The following is a 25,716-nucleotide window of genomic DNA, read 5'->3' as shown; positions in this document are numbered from 1 at the left end:
TGAGTACACTACTAAAAATGAACTCCACCTAAAATCTTCTGGAATTTCTCCAACAAGTTTCTCAAATCCTCAGTTCCCACTTAAAACTGATAGAATTAAAACTTGTTTTCTTCAACAAAGTCTCCATGGTACAAAGCTTTCTCTTCAATATAATAAAAATGTTAAGTCATAAAAGAAAAAGGACTACATTTGGAGGCTTTCATTCAGTACTTTTCTAACTGTTCCTTGACACCGAATGATACGCCAAACACTGAAAAAGCACCATTAGAAAAGGGCATCATCTCTTCTTTTGTACCTGACTCCAAAGAATAAGCACAGTTTACTCTGCATCCCCAAACACATTTACATAACAACCTTCTGAAGTACACTCTTAAATAATAAAAAGCATTAGCATTCTCACCAGCATTTACAGTTTCCTGGTCTATCATGCCTCCTTCTGCAAAGCCATCCAAGTCATCCACTTTAACTTTTTCCCAAGGTATATATGTGACTCCAAGATCCACATCCCAGAACTGTTTATATTCCGTCTTTACACCTTTGTTCAAAGCCCAGGCAATCTATTGGGAATGGGGAGAGAAAAAGAAGGAAGATCACAGATACACTATAATAAAAATAAAGTTCAAAATCATATTTAAGCAAATAGAAACAAAACTCGTTTTCTTGAGTACTTGTTTTAAACTTGCACTAGAGATAATATTTGCAATATAAGATCTGTTTCCATGTCTTACCCACCTCTAAACTTATTTTTGGAGAAAACACAAGTCTAATTTTCACAATAAAAACCTCAGCTCGATTGGCAATAACTACACAATTTTGTACACCATGCCAGCATACATAAGCAATACCTGAGTTTACACACATGAACTATCAGGAAAGGGTAAAGATGGGCAGACATACTCTTCAGAAAGAGTTCAGAGTTTTAACTTAGGCACAGAAGCTGACTGAATGCATTCTCTCTAAAAAGTCAAAATGAATTCTGAGTCAATCACCAGCAATGAGAAAACACTTCATAAATTCTCAATTTAAAGACTAAGAAGAAAACAAATGCTTGCAGATACTCTTTACAAGGTGGCTGGCTAGATAAAATGAGAAGGAATAATAATAATAATAAAAATAATAAAAATAATAATAATAATAATTTAAAAAATAATAATAATAATAAACTGCTGGGAGAAAAAGTAAATCAAAGACAAATCTGTAAATATGAACAGGCTCTAACCAAGATGAACTGTGAGCTGGTGCAGATTTGTGTAGGTGAGAATTTAAGGAACAAACTCAATTTTGGCTAGTAAGTTAGTGTACATATTCCGAACTATAATAACTCAATAATTCTTACACCATAAGCTTGCTAGGAACATTAAAGATAAGGTTGAGTCTAAACTCAATGTAAGAATATGTACTTAAATTAACATGTTCAAGACTCTGGGTCTGACCCACATCAAGGGGTAAGGGGTGAAAAGAACTGGAGCATTCTAACAATCCAAACAAATAAGATCACATGACCTTCCTATGAAAAACTCAAGACTGTAACACAGCAGGTGCCGGAATGTTAGTCTTCACTCCACCATAAACTCACCCAGGAAAACTCACCTTAATGACCTTGGAACCAATTTTATAGGATCCTGAACTCAGTTTCTGAAGAGCCCGAAAAGAATCTTGTCGATGAACCATACAGACATATGCACAGCCCCTGGGTGGAATCATCTATGAGGGGAAAATCCTTTCTTAACAGCGAGCACAAGGATGGACATTGATTCTGACATTTGCTTCTAGTCAAACAGAACACAGTGACAACTGACTAAATCTACAATTCAATTTTGGTAGATGACCAAATTAACTGTCTATCTCCAACACTGTTTATTGATGCAACATATGCAATCAATTATTTAGTTTTCATAAGCCCCATATTCATGCCTTAATTAGGCTTCCATTTAAGCCATGATAAAGGTGAACTCTTGAATAGATGTCATCAGTTCCTTGACTACAGAATACAGAACATACTATTAAAACAAAGGAATGGACAGCTCCATTTTCAAGCTGGTAGGTAAAACAGAGGGAGGAAGAAAAAGAGAGAGAAACAGGGGAATCTTGTTGACAAACATTTAATGCTTTTAAGAATTAAGAGCTATCCTGCTACAAAACCCTATGAATATTTTGTACGATACTTTATCAAAAAGGAGATATAAATGGCTTCAAAGCAAGCATAGAAAAATGAACAAAATAAACAAATCTTGTCAAGTTGTGCAGATACTATGAGGCTTAACTAGTATGTGAAGAGTGACAAACAGCCATTTTAAAACACTGTCTTAGTGCTCAAGAGATACCTACATTAATAGATTCAATTTGTCCAAACTCCTCAAAAAGGTTGGTTAGATCTTGCTGTGTAGCCTTCTTATCCACTTGGCCAACCCAGAGAGTAGTGCTGCACACTGTCAAGACAAAGAAGCAGAGGGCTTAAATCACAAAGACACAGCAGCCTCAAGCATTAATAACAATGGCTTAAACTGAAGGTAACATATATTGAATATCCGACAGCTACACACAGAGAACTGCTACATTTTAAACTGACTGACAGGTCTGAAGGCTCAGCGGTTAAGAATAGGGGCTACTCTTCTAGACGACCCGAGTTCGACTCCAGCACCCACATGGTGGCTCACAACCATCTATAATTTCAGTCTCTGAGAAACAACACCTTCTTATAACTTGAGCAGGCACTAGGCACATATGTGGTGCAAAGACACACATGCAGGCAGCATGTCAATATGCATTTAAAAAAATAAAAATAAAAATAAAAGCCAGGCAGTGGTGGCACACACCTTTAATCCAAGCACTAAGGAGACAAAGGCAAGTGGATCTCTGAGTCTACAAAGTGGGTTCCAGAAGGGCCAGGGATACACAGAAAAATTCTGTTTTAAAAACCAAACCAAAACAAAAAACTGACTGACATTTAGTATCGATTTACATTTCTATGGAGCCAACTTCCTGCACGCACCAATTTGCAAGCTGAACACCTGTGGACACCTCTGTCCAACCACTGGAGAAAAGTGCTATGTAGGATTAGGAGAGAAGTTTAAAATTCCCCAGCTGACACTAAAGTACTTCAAAATAGTTTTGAAACTATTTCCTACCTATGGACCTTCTTAATATCTGAGTGTTGGAATGACTCAGTGGATGTTTCTTCCTAACCAACAGATAAATCTAAACCTGTATGAGCTGCCTCATCCATAGGGAAATAAGACTTTGCCGAGAGACACGAAAAGGAAATGGGTAAATCAGGACTCCCTAACTTGAAGATGAATCGACTGGCATGTCTTTGTGTGTGCCACTCATGTATGCAGAGGCCAGAAGAGCGTGAACTCCTTAGAGCCTCAGCACCACACACAGATGGATGTGACCTGAATGCTGGTCCTCTCGACTGAGTAGCAGGTGCTCTTAACCTCCAGCCTGCAAGCTGCTTCTGTTTGAGGCACAAATATCTCCTTTTCCAGACAACACACATGCACAGTTTTAATGTATTGCATGTTGATGTTTGTCCATGTCGTTTTCCAGCACTTTAACCCTGACAGAAGAGGTCTAGGAGCAGGCTTTTCTAGGGTTAACTTAACCACATACTAAAGTGTGATCCTTGACAAGACCACTACCAAGAAACTCTATTCTTGCTGGTCAGAACTCCAACACCATTCAGATGCACACAAACTTTGAGAACCATCTAGCTAACACAGACCGTGACAACTGCCCTTTCTCAACAAGTTTCTTCTGTCTCACAGTCTCATTCTGTGTAATTCTCAACTCATGTTTCATCAATAATCTTCAAATTTTTAATATTTTACATTAAATCCCAGGGACCAGTGAGATGGCTCAGCAGACAAACTTACTTTGCCAGGACTTATACCCTGAGTTTCACCCAAGAAGCCCACCCAGTGGAAGGAGAGAAGTGACTCCTCCAGGTTGTCTTCAGACCACACGCATATATGGGGCACATGGGAGCACACACAAACATATACACACAGAATGAGAGTGAGAGAAATGCATACATTTTTAAGTGGATCTTTAAGAGACTACAAAGTCTGCTTTTTAACAGAGTGCAATAATTTAAATGGAATGTGTCTCCCAAAGTCTCATATGTCATAGGCTTAGTCTTTACCCCACAGCACCATTGAAAAATCGGTGAAACTTTTAAGAGATGCGGCTCAAGTGGGATCCTGCCCTTGAAGGGGATAACTGTCTCCATGCTGCTTTCTTCTGCTTTCCAGACACAATGAACAGTCAAAAGGAGCAAGCTCAGGCAACTTTAAACTGCAAATACATCCTTACTGATTTCACAGTGACAGAAAGCTGCTCCACCACCATGTAGTGCAATGCAGTGTAGGCCAGTCTGTTGATGTGGAGGTAAACAGCTTTGGGGCTTTATCACCTTACAATAATGCTTCCTGCTTCATTATTACCCTGTTCTGTAGACTCTAACTGCTTTAGTCTATGCTACTGTTTGCTAATTTTACAATGCTGCTCTACAATTTTTTTTGTCCTAAGAAGAGGTCATGATTCGTCCCAATCCCAAAGAGAGGTGATACTTCATTATTGGGATATTAGTCTGTTGATGCGTCATACCACTGACTGTCCCTGAAAGCTCTGCATGGTACAATCGATGTCCAGAACCATCAGTGGCGAACTCAACCACCCTAGTTCAAATGTGTTGAAAGAACAGCAATTAAATGAAATTGGTTCTACTTCAAGATAAGGAAAGGTTTATTTTGTTGTTGTTTTTCGAGACAGGGTTTCTCTGTGTAGTTTTGGTGCCTGTCCTGGAGCTTGCTCTGTAGATCTGCCTGGCTTTGCCTCCCGAGTGCTGGGATTAAAGGTGTGCGCCACCATCACCCAGCCTGATAAGGAGAGTTTTAAGGTATAGTACACAATGGAAGATACAATCACCATTGTATTTTCTCATGTGCTTGTTGAGTTTTCCATCTTAAAATGTCTAACTATTAAAAAAATAAAACAGCACCGGGCTGTGGTGGTACACATCTTCTAGTCCCAGTATTTGCTAGGTAGAGACAGGTAGATCTCTGTGATTTCAAGGCCAACCTGATCCACAGAGTGAGTTTTAGGATAGCCAGGACTACACAGAAAAACCCCTGTCCTGAAAAAAACAAAACAACCAATACACACACACACCCCAGCAATAGAAAATAAATTCCATTATGATTCAGCCACAAAAATGAAATGAAATTCTGATGCTTGTGAAACATCTATGGAACCAGAGGGAATCATATAAAGGGAAATAAGCCAAGACAAAAAGAATACTGTGTTTTCTCACTACTAGGTGGAAACTGAAAAAGCTGATGTCACAGAAGTAGAGAACCTAAGAGAAGAACAGAAGGCTGGGGAAGGTATTCGATGCACAGACAGAGGTTGACAGTCAGGCACAAAACACCTTTGGCAAAAGGAACCTAGCCTGCAAAGCACACACAGATCTTTGTAAACAAGTCTAAATGTGGATAATGTCTAAAACTTCAGAAAAGAGACTGACAGCTCAATATTAGGTGGTGAGGAAGGACAAAAGAACACAAGTCATGAACATGAAAGAGGATTTAAAAGCTGTTTATTTCTTTCAACTCTATCACAGTGTTTCTTACATGGTTGGTAAGTGCATGGATGCAACTTTCTACATCTATTGCAACAGGAAGAACGGTTTTCATTATCTAAAAGAACCCAGCACCTGCTATTCCTGAGGCAGCACCTGTGGAGGCTGGGCTGGCTTCCTAATGCAACTAACATTTCAGCAAGAGAACTAGACACCACAGGTCACTGAGACACATATCACACTGAGCCACGTAGAACGTGAATTTTTTTTTTTTAATCTTGGAGCAGCAGGTGTGTGTGTGTGTGTGTGTGTGTGTGTGTGTGTGTATGTTTGTGTGTGTAACCTGAAAGTTTCTACTTTTTTCTTTGATGCAAAACTACATCAAATTATTCTACTACATTGTTATTTAACATAAATAAAGTACAGTTTTATTTTTAAGAGGAATAATGATGTTCTACAGCAGTAACAACAGTTAAATAATCATTTGAGTTTTACATGTTAATTGCCCTAATTTGATCATTATATGGTATTAGCATGTACAAAAACACCATGTTGTACCCCATAAGTATGTATAATTATGAGGTGTCAAACACAATATATTTGGGGAACTGGAGAGAGGGCTCAGCAATTAAGAGCACATGCTATTCTTATGGGAAACTCAGATTCAGTTCCTACCACCCACATGGCAGCTCACAGCTGTCCATATGTCTAGTTAACGAGGATTCAATGTTCTCTTCTCACCTCCATGGGTATTAAGTACACAAGGGGTATGCACACATACATGCATGTACACAACACACTCATACATATAAAAGTAAATCTTTTTAAAAAGCACAAAACTTTTCAAAGAGAAAAGTGGGTTCCATGCCTGTACCAGTTGGTTTTTATGTCCCCTTGGCACAAGCTAGAGTAATCTGAGAGGAGGAAACCTCAACTGAGAAAATGCCTTTGCAAGATGGGGCTGTAGGCAAGCCTGTTGGGCATGTTCTTTATTAATGACTGATGTGGGAGGATGTAACCATTGTGGGTAGTGCCCCTCCTGGTCTGGCAGTCCTGGGTTCTGTAAGAAAGCGGCTGAGCAAGCCAGTAAGCAGAACCCTCCACAGCCTCTGCTTCAGCTCCTGCCTCCAGGTTCCTGCCCTGACTTCCTTCAATAACGAACAGTGATGTGGAACCATGAGCAGAATAAACTCTTCCTCCTCAAGTTGCTTTTGGTCATGGTGTTACATCACAGTGACAGTAGCCCTGACTAAGGTAATGCTCAATAGCATCACAAAGTGGGTGAGGAATACTTGAAGAGATAGTAAATTGAAAGCCCTACTGTTAAGAAAGTAATGATTCTCAAAGACCCAGGGGTTAATACACAAATGTAGAGCAGAGATTTGGGGGGTGAGGGGTCAGTTTTTTTTATATTATTTGTCAACCAACACTAAAATATTTAAATTTGGTCCCTTATGATGAGGAGCAAATAGAATTTGCACTATTCAGAAGTTGCAATAGCAACTTCATAATGTGAGAAGGTTCTGGAAAGATAAGCGGGGGTCTACTGAAATTGCCAGAACTTATTAAAAAGATGCCACTGCCTTTGATTTTTGGGAGCCTGAATTTCAAGATGCTCTAGCAGTATCAAATGAGGGTTTGAGTTCACTTTCCAGGAGCCACATAAAAAGCCTAGGATGTATGTGATCCCAGTGCAGGCAAGTCCACACACGGCTACCTACCGCAATTACTGATGCGGGGGTGACTTATGTGAAGACCACCAGAAAGAACATGAGGCTCTAGCTCTTGGGCAAATGACAATGTCACATGCTTCCTTGGTCACCTGTCGTCTGTTAGTTCTCCCTAGACATGGTAATGCATTAACAAACCCCTAGACAGAACCTGGCAGAAACAGAACTCATTTGTTGGACTGAACTTGATCCTTATCCTAGCCAGCTCCTGAAATGAACCCTGCCATGACCAAATTTGTTAAGTACACAAAATCGCCTAACATAACAGGCTGTACTACAGCCATTTCTCTTCTGGTACAAACCATAAGTTTGTAATTTAACAATTACACCAAAGTTGGGCTAGGGGTTTGGCTCAGTTATACAGATTCACCTAGCAGGTACAAAACCCTGGGTTTAATCTCCAACACCACACCCATCCACACCCACACCCACAAACTGAATATAAAAGTAAGTATATAAAAATGCAGCAAAGTACACCTTTGTGTCCTAATTACTCCTACAGATCTGAATACTCACAACTGTTAGTTAGTACTGACAGCAGTCAACTGACACTGTCATGTTACAGGTATCAGCCTGGTATGTTTTATGTACCCTTGGTAAAGCCACACTTCACAACTTGCATTAAGCATTCTTGATGATCTTACATATATCTGCTAATCTGTTTTTCTTTCACAAAAGTCTGAGTCAAAGCCATTTAATTACTAATAAGCTCCTTCCTTTTCAGTTTCTTACTCTGAAAATAAAATTGGGTAAGAGGTTTTTATAGCAGAAAGCTAGTTTGTTTATTTACTTGTTCTGGAGGAGGGAGTGACCTCCATCATATGTAGAGACCAGAGACCAACTGCTATAGAACAATCTTTGTACACTGTAAACAGGTATTACTCTCACTGGTTAATAAAGAGCTCACTGGCCTATAGCTTGGCAGGAAGAGCCAGACTAGGAGAATTCTCGGAAAAAGGACAGAGTCAGAAACGTAGTAAGCCAGATGCAGAGGAAGCAGGGCATGTACAAAATGAGGTAGCAAGCCATGAGCCACATGGTATAACTTAGATAAGAAACATGGGTTAATTTAAGTTGTAAGAGCTAGTTAGTAATAAGCCTGAGCTATAGGCCGAGTATTTATAATTAATATTGAGTCTTCGTGTCAGTTATTTGAAAACTGGCAAGCGGGAAAGAAAAATCCATCAACACCCCAAACTTAGGTATACTCCCTCAAGAACTGTTGTTTCTGACGCACAGTCATTTGCTGGCCTGGAGTTCACCAAGTAGGCTAGGCTGGATAGTGTGGAATGCACCTGTGTCCACCTTCCAAACACCAGGGTTACACACCTTTCCAGGCTATTCCTGTGGGCTTCTGCAGCAAGCACTCTGCTAACCTAACCTGCGTTCTTTCCACAGCAACAGAAAACTAGTTTCCAACACGAAGAGGGAAGTCTGATGCAAGTATGTTACTCACCACTTAGAGTTTTTGATCTGACAGGAGGCAATCCCTTTTTTTGGCGTTCTTTCTCCCTTTCTCTGGCTCTTCTTTCACTTGAATATGACCGTGATGATTTTCTCTTTCTTTCTCTAGAGCGGGAGCGGGATCGCTTCCTATGTTTTCGCTTTCTCGACCCAGATCGTGACCTGGACCTTCGTTTTCTTGGTGATCTACAAAAACACAGTTATTTTTACTTTTTTTTTTTTTTTTTTTTTTTTTTTTAATCGAGACAAGGTTTCTCTGTGTATTTGTGCCTTTCCTGGAGCTCGCTCTGTAGACCAGGCTGGCCTCGGACTCACAGATATCCGCCTGCCTCTTGCCTCCCGAGTGCTGAGATTAAAGGCGTGCACCACCACCGCCCTATTTTTACTTCTAATGACAGTGTTGTCTTTCCATCAAACCTTTCAATTTGAAGTGAATGAGAAAAGGCAGCATTTGTCATATTTAACCACCTCTTAAACTATTCTATAGTATAATCAACTATTAAACATGTATTCCACTGTAGTTTTGTGCTATGGATGGACAGACTACTAATAGATGTTAGATGAATGATTCCAAGTCTGAGACTTCATTCATTAAAAACAGAGGAAAAATACAATTCACTAAAGGACCTCACTTTCTCTTAGTGTCTTTCAGTTCATTTTCACATAGAATAGAAATAAAAAGCAAAGAAAATATAGACTACTTAAGTGACTCAAATGTTACATTTTTTAAATTAAGAAGCAGAATGTTTCCAGCACAGTATGAAGACAGAGTATAATCCTGTTTAATACTTTACAACTTCTAAAATGTTATCATTCTTGACTTTATAATGTAAGCTGATGTTGTCACTTATTTACTGTACATGTTTGCAAATATGTTCCTATGTAAAAAGTGGAATGTGAAAATATCAAAGACTCGTGACTTGTTTTTGATTATAGGACCCGTTTTCTACTGCCTTGCAAGTGTACTTAACATTCAAAAAACCTGTTCTGTGGCTATCTTTAAAGACATTGTTGGTTCTGCTATTCAGTAATTTGGATGTAAAAAATACAGCCTGACTTATATGCTGTTCAGAAGCAACGATACCCCAAGTAAGATACTGTGCTAGTATCAACTAAAATCAACTATAATCCAAAATCACAACCTCGTGATAACAGCTGTTCCTGTTAAATAAAGTACTCAAATAGCAGACCTATCACAAAGGTTATCTCTTCAATTACTTCTAAAAAATACTTTTTAGAAAGTATTTTAAAAATTACTTTAAGTATTTCTTTTAAGCTTGATGCAAAGAAAAAAACTAAACATTACTGTTAAATATTATTATAGAACCTTGATCGAGATCGCGAATGGGTTCTTGATCTTGAGCGAACAGCTACTTTTTTAGCTTCTGGTTCAAAGATCTCCTCTTCAACAACATCTTGTCCTTCATCAATATCCATATCCTTGGAAAGCAAAGTTAAGAGCATATAAACAAAAAGAGCAGTTAAGATTTAGCATACAAGTGCAGTTCTACCTTAAAAATATTAGCAATGAAGCATTAATGCCTCACAGGTAACAAAGCTAGGGATGTGGAACACCCACAAGACAAACTGCATCCAGGATACAATATATTCAAAAAGAACCTTACGTGGTAAAATGGCTTTGGACTTTATGGCCCAGAAAAGCACTGACTTTTACCTGTTGCTGAATGTCTATGGAATCATCTAAATTTGCTTCAGGTTCCAGAAAATGCTGCTGGCTACTTCCTTGTGAGGGTGATGCTGAGTGCTCTGACCCAAATGTTCCCTCCTGGCTATCTTGAGGAGTTACCTGATGAGAACAAACAAATGTTCTGAGACAACATCACTACAAATGAGAACTTGAATACAGCAAAATAATTAAATGCTGAAAGGGAGTCATATTCATGGCAAGCCATCCTTAGAGTAATTCACCTGAAGTATTTTGTATAAATCCAAGTCTACTTTTAAAAAGTAGAGTCCCATAAAAAGGGCACTATATGTATTTGTATAAAATAGTTAGATGAAGTATGTCCTCAAGAACATTTTTAAGTGTCAAAAATATAAACTACTGAGGAGTAACACAGAGACAGTACTTAATGGTACTTAATGGTAATACATTAAGTGAATCTAGAACTACATGATTAATTACTATCAACAAAATACTATGAAGGTCCAATTAAAACCTTATATTCAAAAACTTAAATCACATATTATATGCCTAGAAGCAAAACAATACCCAAAGCCACTACCAAAATTAGTGACTTAGCAAAACTATCCCCAACTAGGCTCTTCCCCAACTACTTTCTCTAGAATTCATAAACGTTACAGGAAATACAGTGTGATGTATAATATTTAAAGTTTTAGTACAAGTTAGGCAAATAAAGACAAACTTAGGGGAACAAGGAATGCCCCCACAGTCCTAAGAAGGAGTACAGACAGTAACAATATATAGTGATGTTGCTAACTTGGTGTTAATGAGTATGACCTGAGTAACAATTTCAATACTGACTTAATTAAAACATGAAGAAACTCAATATGGGAGAAGCAATCTGGTAGAAAATCTTCTAGAACATGACCTTACAGGAATCTAGAAGGAGTAAGTTCCTGGTGGTACACAGGCTAAAAACAAAGAAAAGAACAACTACACACTAATGTTTCCTTGTTACAAACTGTTCAGGAACAATCCCAAAAAGAGAGAGCAGCCCACACACCTTAGACATGCAAAAGCAAGATGAAGGGAAAGGGAGAGACATGAATTCACAAAGAACAGACAGTAGCGAACATGCTACATACTAGCCCAGCAGGAAATAACCAGCTCTAGTTAAAGGTTTAAGAAAGTCTATTCACCAGGCATAGGGGTACACGCCTTTAAACCCAGCACCTGGGAGGCAGAGGCAGGCAAGTCCTTGTGAGTTCAAGGCCAGCCTGATCTACATAGTCAGTTCCAGGACAGATGGGGCTACATAATGAGATCCTGTCTCAATAAAAAGAAAAAGAAAAAAGAAAGTCTAAGCAATTAAACAGGCAAGCACAGGAGGTTAAGACCTGCTGGTGAGGATAAGCTTTGTGCCTCATGGTGATATTCAACTAGACACTAGCACAAGACCTAGAGAGCTTTGTTCCTGGAAGTCATTAGGAGTCTGGTAGTCACAGTGGTGTCCTCACTGTGTGAGGACCACAGGGCACTTTGGTTCTGCTTCAGTTGCATTGTTCATCAATAGTCTCCTCAGGCTGTCTTTTTACTGAAACACCGTACAGGAAGAGTGTGAAGCATATGCATTAACAGGATACATGGGTCAGAGTAATCCTGGAGCTGACAGCCTTAGGAATTTATATTACCTTAGTATGTATACTTTCCTAAATATACATGTTTAGAATAAACTAAATGTTCTGTGAATGGTTTACTTCCAGTTCAGAATATAAGGTTCAGTGGGTAAAGGTACCTGCCACCAAGCTTTAGGACCTGGACTCAACCCCTGAAGCTCACACAGTAGGTAGAGCAAGAGAACCAACTCCTGCGAGCTTTCATCTGACCTCACACACGTGCTACCCCAAAATAAAGAAATGAATGAAAATCAAATTAATCAAGGCAGGCAGTGGTGGCACATGCCTTTAAACCCAGCACTTGTGAGACAGAGGCAGGCAGATCTCAGTGAGTTCGAGGACAGCCTATTCTACAGAGTTCCAAGGCAGCAAGTAAGGATAGAGAAACCCTGCCTGAGGGAGGAAAAGGGGAAAATTAGTCCATACTATGCTTTTTACAAAAGTGAACTTACACTGGCTATAATCTGAAATTTATTTTCCCTCCATTTCATTCTCAATGCAAATTACAACGTGATAACATATAGTTGCTATCTTATATTTGGTTCTTTAATACACCATTACAATAAACAATTTTGATGTAAGACTAGGATTTCTGTAGTGTTTAAGCTGTATTAAACCAATTGGCATAGTAATCTGTTTACAAGGAAATTGAAAGTATGTTGCTCTTATGAGTGGTACATTTTACAACTAGAAGGAAAGAAGACATCATAAAATTCAGGGCAGAGTTTTAAATAACAATTGTTAAGTCCCTCAGTATCTGAGGAACAAGCAGTTTTTGTTTTGTTTCAAAGTTGATAAATATACATTAAGTAAAAGTCAGAACAGACAAATGTCTCCTGAATCACAATGAAATCAAAAGGCAGTCAATAAGTGTAGCCTTTGTTTATCTTTTCCTTTACATTATATTAATGGATGTTTGCCTATGTGTCTGGCTGTACAATATACACATGCAGTGCCCAAGGAGGTCAGAAGAGGGCACTGGATCTCCTGGGACTGGAGTTGCAAATTGTTAGGAGCATTCATGCGGAAGCTGGGAATTTAATCTGGGTCCTCTGGAAGAGTAGCCAGTGCTCTTAATCACTGAGCCATCTCTTAGCCCCATGTAAGTATAATCTTCCAGAATGCATCAACACTAACTGAAATGCTAAAGTGGTATAGGAACAACACACTCTTGGCCATACAACAGAAAGTTTTCATTTTTTCCTAAGTTCTACAGTCTGTGTTTAGCCTTCTTTGAGTGCTAGATACTTAAGATATTTAATTTTCTGTTCATGGCTAAGAAACTCAGAGACGTACACACTCCACAATAATTAAAGCAGAAGAGAAATGCAATAAATAGCATGTTCTAGACCCTAATGATGATGGCCAGTTAAAAAAGCAAAAATGCCCTCACTGTACCTGTCAAATCAAAGAACTAGTAAGTGAAAAGCCCACCAGTGAGGCCGAGAAAAATAAAGGAAACAACCTAGTCATGCTCAATCAACCCATTAAGGTATTATCCTGACTTTGGAACAAGAACCTAGAATGTTCCATTTTCTTAAAAGAGTATCAACATTTGAATTTAGTTGGCACAAAGAAGAGTCACAGTATTTAAGTTATATAAAAATTAATTAATTAATTACGTTCTCTCTGTTCCTTTAGTCTCACTTCTATATTTAAAAAAGGATATTGGATTCCACCAAGCAGCAAGTGACATTTTTTTTCTGGTATTCATCTGATATAAACATCTTTAACCACATATTCATGCAAATCACAATAAAAACAAACAAACAAACCATGGAAAGGCATGGTTAACATCAGCTACCACAGGATTCTTTTAAGACTGGCATCTAACAGCCCTATGTGCCACTGTTAATTATCACCTACACAGGTATCCTTTCCCACTATTTTTTCTATAGAAATGACAGGAAAGTCTGTCAAAGGCTTCCTTGAACTCCACATGCTACACCAACTATACTGACCCAACTCACAAATCTAATAGCTGCACACAATCAATATCTTAAGATGTATTTGACTTTACAAACAGTAATTCATTTCCCACAAAGCAGAGGGTCGCCCCTCTCAGAGTTCATCATGTCACCTCTGCTCTTTGCATCACACTCTGGGCATTTTGCTATTGTTGTTTTGTTTTTGAGACATGGTATGTCTACAGAGTCCCGACTGTCCAGGACCCGGCTGTGCAGACCAGGCTGTTCTCTAACTCAGAGATCGCCTGCCTCTGCCTCCTGAGTGATGACATTAAAGACATGTGCCGCCATGCCTGGCTCCATTACATTCTGAAACCAAGTAAACTATACTACTTCCGACATCACATTGATAGTGCTTCATCATCAGTAGGCTGAATCTTTCAAAGATTGTTTTTAAATCTTACCAGTAACATTTCATCTTGAGGTATAGTTCTGATACCATCTTTTGACTATCCTAATAATCAGCAAAATCATAAGACTCTAACTTAAAACAACAGAAATCACTCCACTATGATAAGGTTTCTAGTCCTTCATAATTCTGGTCAATTTCTTTTATTAGAAACATACTCTAGTTTTTCAAATGTTCTTAAACCCTTAAAGTGTTTTCCTTCTTATTCCTGGGGCCTGAACCCCACTGCACGCTGCAGCTGTAGCTGACCTGCAAGGAACAGGGAAGCACTATCTTAGTTTCAGGGAGTTATATGGATCTAATGTTAGCAAAAGTACTTAATTTTTCTGCAAATCTTATTCTATCTTTTTTTGTTTGTTTGTTTGTTTGTTTGGTTTTGTTGTTTTTTTTGTTTTTCGAGACAGGGTTTCTCTGTGTAGCTTTTGGAGCCTTTCCTGGAACTCACTTGGTAGCCCAGGCTGGCCTCGAACTCACAAAGATCCACCTGCCTCTGCCTCCCGAGTGCTGGGATTAAAGGCGTGCGCGCCACTACCCAGCTTTCTATCTTATTTTGTTAAAGATTTAATTTAAAGCCAAGCATAGTAGCATATGCCTTTAAACCCAGCACTTGGGAATCAAAGGCAGGTGGATCTCTCTGAGTTCAATGTCAGCCTGGTCCACATTGTGAATTCTAGGACAGCCAGAACAATGTAATGAGATCCTGCCTTGAAACCACTCCCTCCCTCAAATTATTTATTGTGTGTGTGTGCCTGTATGTCCTGGGCTTCTGGTCTTCTGAAGCTGGAGTGACAGGCAGGGAGTTGTGAGCAACCCGTGAGCAACCCAACACAGAGTGCCTGTCCTGGATCTCGCGCTGTAGACCAGGCTGGCCTTGAACTCACAGAGATCGCCTGTCTCTGCCTCCCGAGTGCTGGGATTAAAGGTGTGCACCACCACCGCCTGGCCACTCATTACATCTTGAATCACACAACTTACTATATACACCTGTCACCCAGTTTGCAAACTGCTCATTAAGTCTGCCAGTCTCACACTCATCATCCATTTCACACATTAGCAAATGATTGCTTCTCTGTTTCTTACTTTATAACATCTTTTATCACTAGATAAACTTTGGAAAATGGACACTTAACTTCTATTTCTTCTGATTACTGTATGTGGCTAAATTGTGAAACTAATACACAGAGCAACTTTCCATGTCCACAGTACCGCCCTGACTTTGCTGCTTCTGCTAAACACTCTGAAGTAAGTGACAGAAGGAAACGCAGCGAGTTCTACATACAGCTTCTGTTTGGAGAAAGCAGACTGTGCCCCCCATCCTTGTCTGTTATCGTTGTAGTTACTGTACTGTATGGCTGACTGACACAAACATCCCAAACGTTATCTTCTCATATTCTTTTGTATATATGTATGTGTATGTATGTATATATATATATATACATACACACACACACACACACACATATATATATATAAATAACTTTAGCAAACAATATACCTCTTACTTAGACCAATTCAATCAGAACTAGTTCATCAGATCAGTCCATGTTCGTGAGTTCCATCAAGTATCCCTGGAATCTTCCGTTTCATACTATTTGCACATACAAGGTCAAGTTCAGGCTCTAACTGTGTCTTAAATTATTCTAAATATCAAAAGTACTGAGGCCTCTTCCGTGTTCCCAGAACCCTGTACTTTTAACTCAACTAAAGAGACTATAGAATTAATTTTGCTGTGGGTTTACACAAATGTTTGTACTTCTTTAGAAAAAAGATTACATTACCTAAGGTCAGAACCACTTTTCTGCCCATCGTTATCTGTGTCACTTGCCTAAAAATGTAGTCACACATAAAATATGTTTGTAGGTGGCTTTAAACTCATCCCCGACACCATTTTTAATGATGAGAGCACAGTATGGAGGGGGTATCTACAAGTGTTTCTCATGTAAGTAACAGGTAGGTTTATGACAGATTTCATCATTTCTAAAGTCAAACTTTTTTCTCCCATATTTTAGCATCTCTCAAAATGACATGATGCTGCACTATAGACTAAACTTCCTAGTTATGCACAAAATAAAGGTATGCCTTAAAATTGATCAGACACCATTAACTGTATACTTTGTATTAGATCTTTTATGTCACTACGCTTCAACTTCCTTTGGAGTAAAATGGGAGTCATGGGATCTACTTCATGAAAATTAAGTATAAATATGCCTCTCCTATGTGTAGTAAGATTCCTATCATATGGTACTGGCAGGGAAATTTTTAAAAACTGAAAGATGGTCATCTACTTTGGACACTACCATCATCAACATAATTGGCATTACCTTCCCAGACAAGGAAGTAGAGCAGAAAGGAGAAAACAGGAAGCTTTAAGAGGTAACTCCAAAACTCACGTCTATCTTCTATTCTCCAGTATCGTGAAATTCTACCACATGGACTCGGTACACTGCCAGAAGACAGTTTTTATGATAGGAATGGCTACAAAGGTCTTGGGAAGGAAATTCCTTAGAAACAAAAGTAACAAACGGCCCCAAAGACCAAGAATGAACACTACCCCAGCGTCCCATAGAATGCCCATTTGCAGAGCACAGTAACTGCAGGTGGCCCAGACCTTCTGAGGCTGCTGCTGCTCCAAGAGCTGCTGTCGAAGGTGCTCCAGGTTCTGCTGCTGCAGCTGCTCTGCAATCTGATGGAAGATGGAGTTGTTCACAGATTCGGAAACATGAGAACTAAAATGATAAAGAAAGAGTGAAGATGCATGTTAAAATGCACGAAAGGTAATATCAAAGTGAGTATTCGGAGAAAACAACATTATGAAAAGCTCATTCCTTATGAAAAGCTCACTCCAAGTGTCAAGACTTTTACCATCCCACTCAGCATTTAGAACAACAGAGAAAGAAAGAAAAACATAATTCTTACAGTTGAGGAGTAGGAATTTCCTTTTTGGATTCTTCACTGTGCTCAGAATCTTCCCCAAAATCAAATCTATCCATCAACTTCTAGGGAAGGGGAAGAAAAAGACAAATGAGAAAGTGTTTCCACGTGGAAATTACAATGCTCTCTGTGATGTGAAGTAAGGGTACGGTGCCATTTTACATTGTACCATAGTAGAGTACAGCATTAGGAATGCGTGCTTTTAGAGCACTGTAACATACAGCAGCGCCTTACACAGTCATCCCTGCAGCTTCACTCACTCACTCACTCACTCACTCAAAGTGTAGTCTGAAAATATGACTGCCATGATTCCTTCAAGAGAAGTCATCATACAGTCTCATTATATTATTGTTTTCTATTTTCACTGTGCCTATTTACTTATAAGCATTATCACAAGTACATTCAGACATTCATACATGGTTTCAGGCTCCTCCGGAGGTGCAGGAATGATCTCCTGAGGACTCGAGGGACGACTTCATCATCACAAACCATTTGGACATAGGCAGTAAAAATACTAAAAGTTTTGTTTTTCAAGACAAGTTTTCTCTGTGTAGCCCTGGCTATCCTGCAACTTGCTCTATAGACCAAGCTGGCCTCCAACTCAGAGATCCACCTCCCTGAATGCTAGGATTAAAGGCGTGCGCCACCATGCCCAGCTCACAAAATAATGTTTACAGAAAATGAAGGATTATGGAACTATAACTTAAAAAAACCATCTAGGGTCATAATCAATTGTAAACTAGTCCTAGCAAGAACTCGATGTTAAAATGTGTCTAGCTACTAGGACTAATTAAGAGCAATTGGCCAAATGGCTCATTATCCAAGAAATAAAGTCACTACCCAAGAAATCAGTATTGATTTTCTTATGAAAATAATAGTAGCAGGAATAACATACATACACGTTGTGGAATATTAGTTGAAGATGAGTTACATTCATTTATGCTGTGGAACATCTGTTTAATGATGCAAACATGTGTTGCATTCTTTTATGTTGCATTTGTTTGACTCTGTGAAGCTGTGTTACTATGCCTGTCTAAAACACCTGATGGTCTAATAAAGAACTGAACAGCCAATAGCCAGGCAGGAGAAAGGTTGGGAAGGGCTGGCAGGCAGAGATTAAAAGAAGAGAGAAGAGGGAGGAACTAGAAAAGGAGAGAGGACACCATGGGCCAGCCATCCAACCACACAGCCAGACAAGGAGAAAGAAAGAAAGAAAAGATAGACAGAAACAGAAAAAGGTAAAAGCCTAGAGGCAAAAGGTAGACAAAATAATTTAAGAAAAGCTGGCTAGAAATAAGCCTGGCTAAGGCCAGGCATTCTTAAGCAAGAATAAGTCTCCGTGTGATTATCTGGGGGCTAGGTGGTGGGCCCCCAAAGAGCAAAGAACAAAGAGTAAAAATAAAACCAACTACACATACACACACATTTGTATGTGCATATGTATGTATACACATACATACCACTGCTAAGATACACTCCGAACTGACAATCATAAAGAAGATATCACACAAAAAAAAACTATACACAAAACAGCCTCAATTTTAAAAACCCTATTTTTTCATAGTTAAACCTACACATAAAATATACAATAATGTCAACTACAGAACATTTTTTCCTTTGAGTTTTCACATACTGATTATTTTATCAGGTCAAATTACAGAACTTCATAAATCACCCAAATCAGCACTTGGGAGGCTGAGGCAGGCAGATTGTGTAGTAGAAGCCAACATATGCTACACAAAAAGGTTCTATCAAAAACACACACGACAAAAGTCTGTGGTAAAATACAATGTACAAAGTAGAATCTAAATGCTATGACATAAAGTCTATCAGTTCCCATAAACACATCAGGTATTTATAACTACTACCTTGTTGAAAGAGACTCCCTGATCCAAGGGTGTAAGGGAGTTGGCTGCTGCGGCTGCAGCTGTAAGCTGTGCTGTGAGTGCCTGCAACTGAACCACAAGACCAGCATCCAAGGCCTGCAGGATGGAAGGCTGGGGCTTCTGCTGTTGTATCTGTAAGGTTTGTATGAGCTGCTGAAGCTGGAAGGGAAAAAATAGCATTTTTAGAAAGTAAATCTTTATGGATAAACATCTGTAGCCAATAAATTTTATCATCCTACAGAGAAAGTGTTTTTAATGTGTGGTGGTTTGAATGAGAAATGTCCCAACAGATGCAAGTATCTGAAAACATAGGCCCCCAATGATGGTGCTGTTTGGGGAGGTTAGGAACTTTGGCGGGGGTGGGGGGTGGAGACTGGAGACAGGTTTTGAGAACTTAGAGCCTCGCCACACTTCCAGATCACACTCTTCGCTTGTGTTTGCAGTTGAAGATGTGTTCTCTGGGCTTCTTGTGTGCTCTAGATGCCTGCTGCCATGCTTCCCTCATCACTCTGGGTTGTCTCCCTCTGGACATCTGAGCCAAAATAAACTATTCCATAAGTCGCTTATAGTCATGGTGTTTTAACACAGAAATGAAAATTATTACAGAAGCTGGACAACCTGAGGTCATGAAACTTAATATGCTTTGCTGGAAGAACAGAGGCTGGACAGCTGGGGCTGAAAAGTCAGCCACAGTGAAATCGCTTGGGAAGTATTTCCTCAGGGTCAGCACAGAGGCTGTGGACAGCAGGGGCCTGAGACTTCACATCAGGTGGCAAGACAATCTGGCAAATATTATCTCCCACATGGTACTGGTTTTGAATGATTGAAGGGGTCACAAAAGAAGGTAAAAAGCATCACTATGGGAGCTAGAAAGATGGCTCAGCAAGTAAGACCACTGGCTGCTCTTCCAGAGGACCCAGGTTCAATTTCTGGCACACATATGGTAGTTCACAACCATCTATAACTCTAGTCCTGGAGATCCGACACCGTTTCCTGGCCTCTGTGAGTACTAGGCAAGAATGTGGTGCACAAATATTTAGGAAAAGCAACCATACACATAAAATAAAAATAAACAGAATGAAGAGTGGCACTATGCATCAGAGTCAGAGTTTCTGAAGCCAGGAAAGGTCATTGGCAAAGGTGCAGCCTCAGTTGCAGTGGTGACCCCAGCATACTGGAGATGCCAGGACTGTAGAAAGTCCACTCGGGACAGAAGCATGTGTGAGGTGGAGCTGGCTTGAGCCTGAGACAAGCTGTGCGTGTGCTGTGAGTGGCAGAGACAGAGAAATGGGACTGCCCAACACTCTGGAGTCAGCCCAGCTCATGAGTCAGATAAGGAGCTTTTTTCACACTGTTGGATATTGGTTTTAGTTTGATTTGACTGTAACTGTGCTCTGATTCTTCCTTCATGGAACAAGAAAGTATGCAATGTATTTTGGAATTTATAGGAGCCCACAATGAAGGACTTTCGGATTTTTTAAAGACCGTGGAACTGTTGAAGTTGTAGTGTGTTTTATATTATGACTTAATGTAAGATTTGATGAACCAACAAAGGGAAAGTTACAGTTTAAGTGGTGTTTGTTGTGTCAAAGTTAACAAGGGATAGAATGTCGTAGTTAGAATTCAGGTGTCAACTTGACACAAACTACTTAATTTCACTTGGGAAGAGGGAACCTCACTAGAAGAACTACCTCAGTCAGATTGGCCTATGGCCATGTCTTAGCAATATTTTCTTTCTTTCTTTCTTTCTTTCTTTTTTTTTTTTTTTTTTTTTTGGTTTTCTCAAGACAGAGTTTCTCTGTGTAGCTTTTGGAGCCTGTCTTGGAACTCATTTTGTAGACCAGGCTGGCCTCAAACTCACAGGGATTCACCTGCCTCTGCCTCCTGAGTACTGGGATTAAAGGCATGCACCACCACTGCCTGGCCAGCAGCAACATTTTAACTAGTAATTAAGTAGGACAACCCATGTCACTGTGGGTGGTGTCATCCCTAGGTAACAGGGCCTGGGATAAGTATAAGGAAGGTAGCTGACCGTGAGTTGGGAACCTCTATGGTCTCTAATTCCAGGCTGGAAGTGTAAGGCAAAAGAACCCTACCCTCCCAAGTTGCTTCAGTCAGGGATTACCACAGCAGGAGAGCAGATAAGTGGGTAGCACCTAAGTCCTTGAAGAGCCTGGCCTGCTTTTGGAAAGTCATGAGTATTACACACGAAACAGTCACACTGTAACAGCAGAACAAAGAACTCCTCACAGACTGGATGCTTTCACTAAGCTTCTCATCATTCTTCAATTAATTCCACAAGGGCTAAGCCCTGACCAGGACAACAGCTTTTATATCAATCAGCTTTACTATCTGAGAACACATTTTCTGAAAACAGGAGAGAAACCTATTCAACAGGGAGTCTGAGACTTAACCAATGTGTCACAAATGATGAAAAGAGCAAACTACAATTGCAGCAATACCTATTCCTGTTCTTCCGCCATCTTTAGGAAACAAAACAAAGCATGAGATTGAAAAAAATGGCTCAGTGGTAGCACCTGCCACACTTCCAGGACTCAGGTTTGGTTCCCAGCATCCATGTCAGGCAGGTCACAACCACCTGTAGCATCCAGTGTCCTCTTCTGGCCTCCAGATACACACGTAAGTAAAATAATAAAATAAAATCTTAAAAAACACAACAAAGGGGCTGGAGAGATGGCTTAGAGGTTAACAGCACTGACTCTTCTTCCAGAGGACCCGAGTTCAATTCCCAGCACCCACATGGCATCTCATACCTGTCTGTAACTCTAGTTCCAGGGGACCCCGACACCCATGGCAAAAACACAAATGCACATAAATAAAAATAAAAATATATTTAAAAAAACAACAAAACAAAAAGACTTAAGAGAGATGGTGAGGTATCTCTGTGGGGAAAGGTGCTTGCTTTCAAGCCTGATGACCTGGGTTTACTCATACTCCAGGAACCACATAGTAGGAGTGAATCAATCCATGCAGGTTGTGGCCTCCACACACTTAGGTACATGCACACAGAAACACATACAATAACAAAATCTTTACGATTTTGTAAGAAGTCCCTTGTGCACACAATCCAAGTTGAAGTTGAAGCATTAACCCTTTAATAGTTCCATATATAGCTGAGTGAGTAGTAAACTGTTAACTAATGCTCTATAGGAAAGGAGGGCAGTTATAGTTGACAATGATTATTTTAATCATGTCCAGTAAAGAAGATTTGACTGTTCACAACAAAAAGAATCAATGGCTGAGGTAGTAAATATGCCATTCACCCCAATCTGAACATTACAAATTTTATATTGCATTGAATATCGTATTACTGCTTCATAAACACACAATTACATTGTTAATAAAACAAAAACCACATAGTATAGTTTTTACAATTTATAACTGTCAATAAAGATTAGAAAAATGAAAATGGAAGCTATTATTAACAGCTAGTAAATAATCTCAGATCTATCTTAAAACAGCAATATTAGGAAACAACCTGGAGTCACACAATTATCAAAACAACATAATATAGTAGAAAAAAACCAACATAAACATGACCTTACCACCAAGGTCAACAATGACATAAAAGACACTCTCTACAGCACTTGAATGAAGGGAGCAACACGGGAAGAGAGGGGAAACAAGCTTGCCCTACCCTCCTTCACACAACTAAACATCCCTCCGACATCTCCAATTCCCCCAAGAGCACTGTTCAAATCCCCACAGCAGTTAACTCTCTCTCCAATGACTTCCTAGTCTAGTGGTTCCTACTACAATGACAACAGGAAGCACCCTGGTTTATCAGTGGGATAGCAATGGCACCTAACAAGGGTTGGCCCAAGCTATGTGCAGTATTCTGATACAGAAAGAACTTCCCAGAGAACAAACCTCAAAGACAAGATAATGTTAACGATGAATTACTGAGTGAAAACTACAAGTCACAAGTGTAACTCACCAGTCACACATGCAGTGTTTCCCATTGGTAAACGGAAAGGACAAGGAAAATTGAAGGTAGTCTGTTAAGGATTCAACAGGAGGACTGCTCACCTGCTGACCTTGAGGACTCTGTAAGATCTGAGCAACCGCTGCCAGTGTGTCTGTGTTTGTTATCTGAGACACCCATGGATCAGGTAAGCCTTGGACCACATTGGCTGGAGTAACAGGTGTCACAGGGGTTCCTTTTTGAAAAGACATCACATACACACCCAAAAAGGAAGTAAATAATACGTGAAGAGGTAAAAAGATGCATTCAGTTAATATATAAAATATATTCAAATAGTTTATTTTCACTTTATTGCCTCCATCTTGAAAACCACCAAAAGCCTTTATGTAATTAGTTTTACAAACAGGCAGGAAACCTCCACCTACCCCCATGGGATCTGTCTGTACCTGTCTTTTTTTTTTTTTTTTTTGGTTTTTTCGAGACAGGGTTTCTCTGTGTAGCTTTGCGCCTTTCCTGGAACTCACTTGGTAGTCCAGGCTGGCCTCGAACTCACAGAGATCCGCCTGGCTCTGCCTCCCGAGTGCTGGGATTAAAGGCGTGCGCCACCACCGCCCGGCTTCTGTACCTGTCTTAATTAAACAAACTAAGCTACCATTTTAATGAAGCCTGTCATCAAAGGTTAATAACAGAAAATTCTTCCATTTGTTTTTTTTTTTTTTGTTGTTTTTCTGTTTTTGGAGATAGGGTTTCTCTATGTAGCCTTGGTTGTCCTGCAACTCACTCTATAGACCAGGCTGGCCTCCAACAAACAGAGATCTGCCTATCTCTACCTCCTAAGTATTGGGATTAAAGGGGTGCATCACCAGGCCCAGCTCAGAAAATACTTTAACAGGAGAAAATAACAAACCTACAATTCTTCCTGAGAAAAGCTGTGAGTTTATGTAAGATAAAACCATGTTTTGTTCAAAACTCGGTTACACAAAGAAATCTGTTCATAGACAGGTGTACAACAAAAGCTAAGTATCAAAAAGTTAACAAATGTTGGGTTCAGAGAAAAACTGAAAATATCACTTAGATGTTTCAAGAAGATCAAATTTTGAGATAATTACATTAAAGCAATCTTGGCTTTATTAAGCAGTATTTTGGGTTCTTCTTAAAAATTACATCCCCCCAAATTTCCTGTAAACATCAAGTTAAGTTATCCACAAGATTAAGGAGTTACAAACACTGAGAACTGGGGGTGTGGCTCAGTGCAAGAGTGCTGGCCTAGCATATGCGGAGCCCAGAGTCAACCCCTGGGAGTACACAACAAAACAAAAATAAACTGTAATCAACACCTCTTCCAAAATGGATATTTCTGGTGACTGAAGAAAAAGAAAATCAATTTTTCAAATTGTTTTCTAAATTTTAGATTAATAGCAAAATTAATTTCATTTCAAAATCTCAAAGAGACACACATGCCTTTGTTTCCCCAGTATAAGGAAGGATTCAACCACATTCAGCCTCTAGGTCACTTTCCTTCAACTATGTAATGATGGACAAGCTGCTCCACACTGGTACCTTGTCTGTCACTCACATACATGACAGGGTGAGGAGCAGGACTTGAGTCTGCACTACAGGTACATACCTGGAGTATTGCTCATCGCTGCAGTGGTGCTGGCCAAAACTGGAGTGACAACTGGGGGAGGAATCCCTGCTGCCATATCCAGAAGAGGCTGGATAATCTCACTCTTAAAAACATTATTCTTCTGCCACAAGTTTAATACTCTCACTATTTTACTCTAGAAGAACAGAGAAAAATAACACTCAATTTTTTGCTTTCAAAACATTAGCACAACTCAATTCACACAGAGTATTTGAACATAGGCTGTAAAAGAGATTAAAGTATTTCTATGGTAAATTCTGTGTCAAAAATTGTTTTCAACTATTCTGTATGTTCTAACATTTTCTGCTTTCAAAATCTTAGCACTCATTTCACATAGATTATTCAGGCATACAATGTAAAGAGAGATTAAAATACTTCTATGGTAAATTTCAACCTGAAATTGTTTTTAACCATTCTGCAATTCCTAGCTTTAGGCAATAAGGGAAGTTACTTCTGACATCTCCACAAGATAAATGAAAGTCATACTTAGTGTAATCAGGGTGACAACTAGGCTCCACTTTTACGCATGTCAAGTCACATGAGACTGATCACACGGCCGCCTACACAACTGCCCTACAATGCCCCTTTTTGGGTCCCAGGATCAAATGAAGGTCACTGGGCCCAAGAGAAAGCACCTTCCTCACTGAGCTGTCATGGGCCTGCTCAGAGAACTCGGAGGCAGAGGCAGACTCTATCTCAATATCATGCGTACACACACATAAAGGCGAATTTAACCCTGACTCATACAATGCTTACCTTCTGAACTAGCAAGTAACTTCAGGACAAAGTCCTCATCTAATGTGACTCTTAACAAATTTCATTTTATAAGCTATTTA

At 39.5% G+C, this 25,716-nt stretch overlaps 1 protein-coding gene across 6 annotated transcripts in view; it reads right to left on the bottom strand.

Moving 5' to 3' along the window:
* The window catches only part of Scaf8 (SR-related CTD associated factor 8), a 142,845-nt gene that overhangs the window by 73,303 nt on the left and 43,826 nt on the right, over nt 1-25,716 (bottom strand). For all 6 annotated transcript variants that reach the window (XM_059272800.1, XM_059272799.1, XM_059272801.1 and 3 more), the window contains 11 exons: nt 24,863-25,016; nt 23,340-23,470; nt 19,272-19,448; nt 17,389-17,468; nt 17,081-17,198; nt 10,451-10,582; nt 10,103-10,215; nt 8,768-8,961; nt 2,329-2,429; nt 1,591-1,704; nt 401-557 (listed from right to left, as the gene is read on the bottom strand). In XM_059272800.1, the coding sequence (XP_059128783.1) occupies nt 401-557; nt 1,591-1,704; nt 2,329-2,429; nt 8,768-8,961; nt 10,103-10,215; nt 10,451-10,582; nt 17,081-17,198; nt 17,389-17,468; nt 19,272-19,448; nt 23,340-23,470; nt 24,863-25,016 (1,471 nt within the window). The remainder of the gene's footprint in view (nt 1-400; nt 558-1,590; nt 1,705-2,328; nt 2,430-8,767; nt 8,962-10,102; nt 10,216-10,450; nt 10,583-17,080; nt 17,199-17,388; nt 17,469-19,271; nt 19,449-23,339; nt 23,471-24,862; nt 25,017-25,716) is intronic.

This window comes from Peromyscus eremicus, chromosome 8b, assembly GCF_949786415.1.
Source record: "Peromyscus eremicus chromosome 8b, PerEre_H2_v1, whole genome shotgun sequence".
NCBI lineage: Eukaryota > Metazoa > Chordata > Mammalia > Rodentia > Cricetidae > Peromyscus > Peromyscus eremicus.
This window is presented reverse-complemented; position numbering and strand designations above follow the sequence as displayed.